The sequence below is a fragment of the Acipenser ruthenus genome, chromosome 56 (assembly GCF_902713425.1).
Source record: "Acipenser ruthenus chromosome 56, fAciRut3.2 maternal haplotype, whole genome shotgun sequence".
Classification (NCBI taxonomy): domain Eukaryota; kingdom Metazoa; phylum Chordata; class Actinopteri; order Acipenseriformes; family Acipenseridae; genus Acipenser; species Acipenser ruthenus.
In genome coordinates this window covers 6,796,544-6,804,596 of record NC_081244.1, presented here as the reverse complement: position 1 = coordinate 6,804,596, position 8,053 = coordinate 6,796,544, and the positions used below count along the sequence as shown (strand labels likewise).

Genomic DNA, 8,053 nt, shown 5'->3' with positions numbered 1-8,053 from the left:
ACAGGAGGAGACTTCCAAGCATTTCTTCAAATGACCCCTCTTTAAAAGGTTGTTGGTAAGTAAAATCCTAAATTAAAATAAATATTATATAATATTCTACAATAAATATATGTAACTGGGAGCAGTATTAGTGTTTAAGTGGCTAAAGGCTTGTTAGTTGCAGACATTGAGAAACACTTGTGGTTGAAATGTTGTCATTTGATTTGTATTGTATTTTAGTATTAACCACAGACCTAGTTTTGTGAGAACTTATTGCAATATATTATTCAATCAGCTGTTTCACGTTAAAGAGCCGTTTTCGTACAATGAATATTCTAATGTCGTTTTTTAATACTTGAACACATGCTTATACATTAACAAAGAGAACATAATTACTCTCCCCACCCATTGGCTGGCATTGTCTCTTCAACTTGCACACATATAGAAATGTTACTGTTTTATACAAGCAATGCTACTCGACAAGTTATGTACAGGAACATAAACGATTTTGTTTTGTGTTAAAAGGCATTTCTCAGTTGTTCCCAGGAAGAGCAGGTCAGAGGCAGAATTTCTTCAAACATTCCCTGTGTAAAAGCTTCTCTGCTGGTAAGCACAATTCAAGATTTTAAGTTACACTTCATAATTATATATGATAAGGGAAATCAATTGCTGAAAAAAAGTATTGCTATTGTGTGGGGCAGGTGAGATAATTAGTCAAATGATTCAAAATGATGCTTTAATTGCATATTTTTGAGGGATCATAAATACATTGTACAAACTTTGCAGATGAGCTTCAGCAAGACAGAAGTAGTTCTATTTTGACTGATAACTTGTATAAACTTTGCAAAGCTTGCAGTAGCTGAAATGAAGGTCAGAGTGAAATAAAACAAACGCAAGAGCATATTGTTTTGCAGGAAGCTTGGGTGCGACCGTGAGCAGGAAGCGCTGTGTTAGTTTGAAACAGGACCAAGCTCTGGTATCGGGGCTAAACACAGCCTAGACTCTGCAATAACAAGCAGGGATTACAAACAATACATAAGAGATGGGGTTAGGACTGAGGCGCAGTGCTGAGCCGCTTGTTCATGGGATAGGTGTGCTCATGCTGTGTCTCATATAGGACTGCTACACTGTGTACCAGACTAGATTATTATGTGTTTATTTAACAGACGCCTTTATCCAAGGCGACTTACAGAGACTAGGGTGTGTGAACTATGCAGCAGCTGCAGAGTCACTTACAACAACGTCTCACCCGAAAGACGGAGCACAAGGAGGTGAAGTGACTTGCTCAGGGTCACACAGTGAGTCAGTGGCTGAGGTGGGATTTGAACCGGGGACCTCCTGGTTACAAGCCCTTTTCTTTAACCACTGGACCACAGCGCCTCCTATGTATGTGTTCATGGAACTGTGTACTTGGGGTCTCATAATCAAGCATTAAATGATCATTAGATGTAAAAACCTGTTGATCTGCATGCTTTGAAATAATGTGTGTATTTGTTTGATTTGTGAATAAATGATATAGATTTGCACAACTTTTTGGTGCGTTGGGTTTTATTTTCTAGTGTATATTTGAAGCCTGAACCAAGGTTGAATGTGTCTGAGTGAACATTAGTGTGTCATTTTCCTAACACTTGTTTTTCATCAACATTTAAACTGAACATTTGTGCCAGTTTCTTAATTACATTATATTTGATGACTTGAAGCAATGTTGTGTAAAAGTACCTTTAATGCTTCACCGTCCTGGCTGATATTCACACTCTCACATGTCTTTCAGGGGCACAGAACCTGGATCATCATGTCTTCTGTAGGAAATGAGACAGTGGAGATGGCAGCGCTCGGTCGACCCTTCCAGCTGGGAATGCTGTATGACTGCCGGAAGGATTCTCTTATTCCAGGTAGATATTAAAATCATCAGTCATTTTCACTTGTTGATCAACTAATAATGACTATGAGAATAATGTTAGAAAATGCTCCTGGTGGACAAAAGCCATCACTGCATGTGTCTGCTTGGGCTGACGGGATGCAGTGAGGGGACACAGTCCTTGCTGATTTGATCTCCAGTCATGGTCGACAACACTTGCACAGAAGCACAATGCTAGGAGGATTAAAGCCGCTGCTCTAAAATATAAGCATGTAAATGTTTGAGACTTTAGTCATTCATCCTGATTGCATTACAGGCATCACACTGTGGGATCCAGAGGAACTGAAAAAGGACACTGAAGAGCGTTCCCAGCCTAAAACAGAGTTCAGTGTCACGGCCTCAGACTCCATTGAAGACAAAGCTTCTGCTTTAAAGGCGTCTGCTGCACTGAAGGCAAGTCTAATGGGGGGTTTGGTTGAGATCGAAGGAGCTGCTAAATACTTCAACGACACAAAGAAATCTAAAAAGCAATCCAGAGTCACCCTAACGTACCACACAACAACACGATACGAGCAGCTGACTATGAAACATTTGGGCGAAGGGAAAGTATCTCATAAAAGAGTGTTTGAGGACGGTACAGCAACCCATGTGGTCACAGCTGTGCTGTACGGAGCTGATGCATACTTTGTATTTGACCGTGAGGTCTCCACAGATGAGAAACAGCAACACATAGAGGGGAATATGAAGGTAGCTATAAACAAACTAAAAGCAATTACTATTGAAGGGGAAGGCTCACTTGACATGACAGACACAGAGATGGATGATGTTAAAAAGTTTAGCTGCACATTTCATGGTGATTTCCGACTGGGATCCAATCCATCTACTTTCCAAGATGCTGTTCAAGTCTACAAAACCCTTCCGAAGCTGCTTGGGGACAATGGAGAGCATGCAGTGCCTGTCAAGGTCTGGCTGTACCCATTAATGAAGTTAGACTCCAAGGCAGCCAGGCTTGTACGAAACATTAGTGACCAGTTAGTTACATGTTCACAGACAGCTTTAGAGCAGTTACACGCAGTTGAAATGCAATGCAATGACATGATAGAAGACATTGTTCCCCAAACATTTCCTGAGGTCAAGGAGAAGATCCAACAGCTGAAACAAATGAGTCAGCAGTACAAGCTGAGTTTCATGAGACAGTTAGCAAGTGCGCTGCCAGCCATCCGCGGCGGTGGGCAAGAGGAAGGAGTGCTGGCAGAGGTTTTACAACACAATGAAGAGTCTCCTTTTAACAACAAATCACTAAAAATGTGGCTGGACAGAAAAGAAAGAGAAATTAATGTAGTTGGTTCTTTCCTTACTGAATTTGAGGGTCTTAATCAATTCAAGGGCGTACATGCTGTGTCTTCAGTGAATAAGCTGGAGCGAGCAGTGTTAGACCGCACAGCTGAGAAGGTTGTTTGCTTTACATTCACTTCACTGCATGAGCCTGAACCATATCTATCAGCCCTGTCCAACTATCTGAATCCTCATTTGAAGAAGAGCACTCCAAGTGTAACACCCGATACCTACACACAGCAAGACAGCAACCACTGGGTGTGTGATGAATCTATCCAGAAGATGATTTGCTGTTCAGATGTATTCCTTGAGTTAGTGAAAATCAACAAGGACAATGAAAAAACAAAGTTCTTAATAGCTTCAAAACCAGACAAGAAGTTTCCTGGAGCTGGCATTCTTCTGTATGAAAAGAGATCTTTTAAAGGCACATATTTTGAGCCCCCATCTAAACCGGACACCCCTGAGGTTTGTGGTGTGACACACGACAGTGTGACTCTGAAGCTGATCCCTCCCAGTAGTGATGCTAATAATAAAGTGACATACAGAGTGGAATATAAATGCACTGATCAGGAGGATTGGATAATTAAAACAAACACACCCACTGTATCAGGCTTACAGGCAAACACTGAGTATGAGTTTAGATACACAGCAGTGGGCATGCTGGGATATCCTGTGAGCAGTGACACCACCAGCAGTGTGAAGACTCTTCCAACAAGTGCACCTGGCAAACCTTCAAAACACAAGGCAACACCATCTTCCATAACGATAACCTGGGAGAAGCCTTCTGTCATTGGAGACGGGGTCACTATACATGGTTACAAGATTGAATACAGAAGGAATGAGGCCAGCAAATGGACAGAAACAACAACTGATAAAGAAGAATACACTTTGGAAGATCTGGATGAGAAAGCATCCTACATAATCAGAGTTTCCTGTGACTGTGGAGAACTCGGCTCAAGCGCAGCTAGTGAGGAGGCTGTGATAGAAACAGCACTTAAGATGAACATTGAAAAGGACCGCACACTGTGCACCAAGATAAAAGGAACAAGGAATCCTAGTATTTACAAGCTTACATTAGAAAAAGAGACATCTGGACATTTCCACAAACTTGTCTTTGGAAGAAAGCCACTCAGTGTGATAAACAGAACCATCATGGTCCTCGGAGCGACTGGATCAGGGAAAACCACCCTCATCAATGGGATGATCAACTACATCCTGGGTGTGGAATGGGAAGATGACTTCAGATTCAAGCTGATAAATGAAGAAACCAACAGATCACAAGCTCACAGTCAGACATCTGAAGTCACTGCCTATCAGATCTATCATAAAGAAGGATTCAAGGTTCCACACTCCCTCACTATTATAGACACACCCGGGTTTGGAGACACCAAAGGCATCCAGCAAGACAAACTGATCATTGAAAAGATGAGAGAGTTTTTTTCTTCCCCAAATGGCATTGACAGTATTGATGCAGTGTGCTTTGTAGTCCAGGCTGCTTTAGCACGTCTCACACATACACAGAAATATATCTTTGATTCAATTCTCTCCATTTTTGGGAACGATATTGAAAACAATATACAATTACTTGTCACTTTTGCTGATGGAAAGGCCCCTCCTGTTTTAGATGCTATCAATGCTGCTGGTGTGCCTTGTCCTAAGAGTGACACAGGTGTTCCTGTGCATTTCAAATTCAATAATTCAGTCCTGTTTGAGCCTAATGCAGGAGGCAGTGAAGATGGTTTTGACAGAATGTTCTGGAAAATGGGTTCAGCCAGTATGAAAAACTTCTTTAACAATTTAGACAGCATGGAGACAAGAAGTTTACAGCTGACAAAGGAAGTTCTTGCTGAGAGAAAACAGCTGCAGGTTTCTGTCGAAGGATTGCAACCAATGATCAAAGTTGGTTTGAGTAAACTGGATGAAATAAGAGAAACACAGGCTGCACTGGAACGTCACAAGCACTGCATAGAGGCAAATAAAGACTTTGAGTATGAAGTGGAGATTACAGTGCCGAAACAGATAGATATCAGTGGGACGGGAAGGTTTATAACCAACTGCCAAAAATGTCACTACACATGTCATTATCCCTGTGCTATTGTAAATGATAAGGACAAGAATAAGTGTTGTGCAATGAATAGTGAGGGGTTCTGTACAGTTTGCCCTGGCAATTGTGACTGGAGTGTACATTTCAACCAAAAGTACAGATGGGTGTATGAAACTACAAAAGAAAAGAGAACATATGAGGACCTGAAAAAGCAATATGAGGACGCAAAGGGGAAAAAGATGAGTGCAGAGGAAATAGTGAAAACCCTTGAGCAGGAATTCAGTGCTGTTAAATATAAGGTTCTGGGTCTGATTGAACAATTATCACAGAGTCTTTCCCGACTTCAAGCGATTGCCCTACGTCCAAATCCACTCGCAACTCCAGATTACATTGACCTGCTGATCCAGTCTGAGGAACAAGAAGCCAATCCTGGGTTTAAAGAACGCATGCAGTCACTACGCCAAGTCAGGGAGGGGGCAGTGATACTACAAAAGGTTGCCAGGGGGGAAAACCTGCTTCCAGAGGAGAAGAAAGAGTTGAAACAAAGCAAAATGGAAGTAGTTAAAGGGATCTTTACAGACTTCAAAGACTGGGTTACAGGGGGCAAAAAAAATAAATAATATAGCCTAGGTTAAATAAATCTGGCTTTGCTATTAAAAATACCTGCTTTGTATGTGACCTAATAATAACACACTGTATCCTGTGGAAATTCAAATGAATTATTTAAACTATTAATTTCTTTAACTCCTAGCTATATGAATGAATAAGCTTTTTAGAGCAGTCACTAAAACAATGTAAGTGCTGTGTATTGAGATTGTGATTTTGTTAAAGGGATTCGGATACATTACTTTGACTTTCTTGTTATTCATCATACTGTGTATTCATTCAAACCTGTGAGAACATTTATTATAAACAACAAAATAATGAATTGCTGTGCAGAGTAAAGATGAGTAAAAGCAGGTACGATATCAGTAATGCCACCAGAACAGCCTGTTTAGAATATAGATCATTTCTGATGCCATCCTTTATGAAGAACTGCATCACCCAAACACATTGATTAGAGCATTTTGTAGGACAGTAATCAGTCATTTGCTTTTGTTGTAAAACCTTTTAATTAGGCTAATAGTTATAACTGTGTTCCTGCTTTGCAATGGTGAAAGAGACTTTGTACTTTCTCACCGGTGAAATATGGCTTTCATTTGAACATTTTTAATACAGGTAGCTTATTTGATTTCTTTTTTTTTTATTAAACAAATGTATCACTGTCATTTAAACTGTCTTTGTTAATCAATTTTAAATAAATACATTTGTGAGTTTCTCATGTGCGAGTTGAAGTTATTTATGTTTAAGACCTAACACTTTGCCACTCTTAAAACCAACTCCATCAAGTGTAAAATACTGTTTTTTTTTTCATTGGCTTGTCCCAGAATGCCTCACTTAAGCATGTATTGAACTCAGACTCGTGTTCGTTAATGCTGCTGCACTCACTGGGTAGACTTGCTGCCGATACCCCAGGAGCACATGGAGCAGCAAGCCTGGAGGAGTGAAGTCTCCTGCAGACCAGTGACCCTGACAAGCTCTCATGAAATACACTCATGTCTGCTGAATCCAGCCGCACCAAACCATGGAAAGCACAACGCATGTATTATACTGTTGAACTAACAATGAAGTATTAAAGCAAACCCCAAAGACAACCCCTTTTGTTTTCTTACATAGTTACATTCCCCGTTCCGGAAAACAAATCTGAGGCTTGTGTGTGTTACTATTAGTGTTATCGGTGTGCTTTTAGATTAATAGGCAGGTCTGTGTATCATGTTTGAGAAAATGTATTAGGACATAAATAAAGGTGATTGTGTATCATATTTATTAAACACAAAAAATATCATATGTATTTATCAAGTGTGGCAAACCGGGGTGAGCTTGCCACTTCCGGGACCTTCACACTGTCTTCTGGTGTAAAATGAACACTCAAGGACCGCAGGTAGGAAATAAAACAGCACGGTGCCTGTGTATTTATTTGAACACAAAACAAATAAACAAACAAAAGCCTACCTCCTTCCAGGAGTGCTAAACTAAACTTTGCAAGTTCTAAACTATCACTGGACAGCTATGCTGTCTGCCGCTCACAAAACTCAATACAAGTTACACAAAGTACACTTGTTACCCAGAAGTATTGAAACACAGTACCTATAACAGCCTGAACACAGACACTGACACACCTGCCTCTCTAATTACAGGCAGGTGCCCCTAATTCAAGGAATAAGACAATTAACCCTTAAACCTGTGTCTGTGTAAAACATTCCCCAGTGTGCAGCCGGTGCTCTGCCCTGTCACACATGGTACGCTCTATACAGGGGTTTGCAATGAGAAATCACCTACCTCTTTCTGCAGCAGCTTCCAGTTAAATCTCAGGGTTGCTCAAGTCTTGTGTTCAGTTATTCACAGGAACCCCAGTCTTGTGCATGGTGCTTGTGTTGTGCAGGTGAAAAAACGCAGAACACATGTATATTCAATACTCAATAAAACAACAGAAAGCACTGCTCTTAAAGCTAGGTGTTAACAGCTTGTTAAAAGGTAACTATAATGTTCTTAAAAGGTAACTATAATACCTAAAACACAAAGTACTGCTCTTACAAGTATTACTTATAATATTTTTTTTACAATACAAACAGAAAGCGCCGTTCCTAAAGGTACCTGTATGTGTAGTATTATTGGCAAACACTGTTGCAGCAGCAAAGGTCATTCAAAATGATCTAGACAGCATTCAGAACTGGGCAGACACGTGGCAAATGACATTTAATAGAGAAAAGTGTAAAGTACTGCACAAAGGCAATAGA

At 40.4% G+C, this 8,053-nt stretch overlaps 1 protein-coding gene across 1 annotated transcript in view; it reads left to right on the top strand.

Moving 5' to 3' along the window:
- Positions 1-6,537, top strand: part of LOC131724722 (uncharacterized) — a 6,766-nt gene extending 229 nt beyond the window's left edge. The window contains exons 1-4 of the mRNA XM_059017372.1: positions 1-55; positions 505-585; positions 1,751-1,871; positions 2,154-6,537. The exon at positions 1-55 is cut by the window's left edge and continues 229 nt beyond it. Of these exons, the coding sequence (XP_058873355.1) occupies positions 1,772-1,871; positions 2,154-5,836 (3,783 nt within the window). The 5' untranslated portion in view covers positions 1-55; positions 505-585; positions 1,751-1,771 and the 3' untranslated portion in view covers positions 5,837-6,537. The remainder of the gene's footprint in view (positions 56-504; positions 586-1,750; positions 1,872-2,153) is intronic.
- Positions 6,538-8,053: the final 1,516 nt, after the last annotated feature.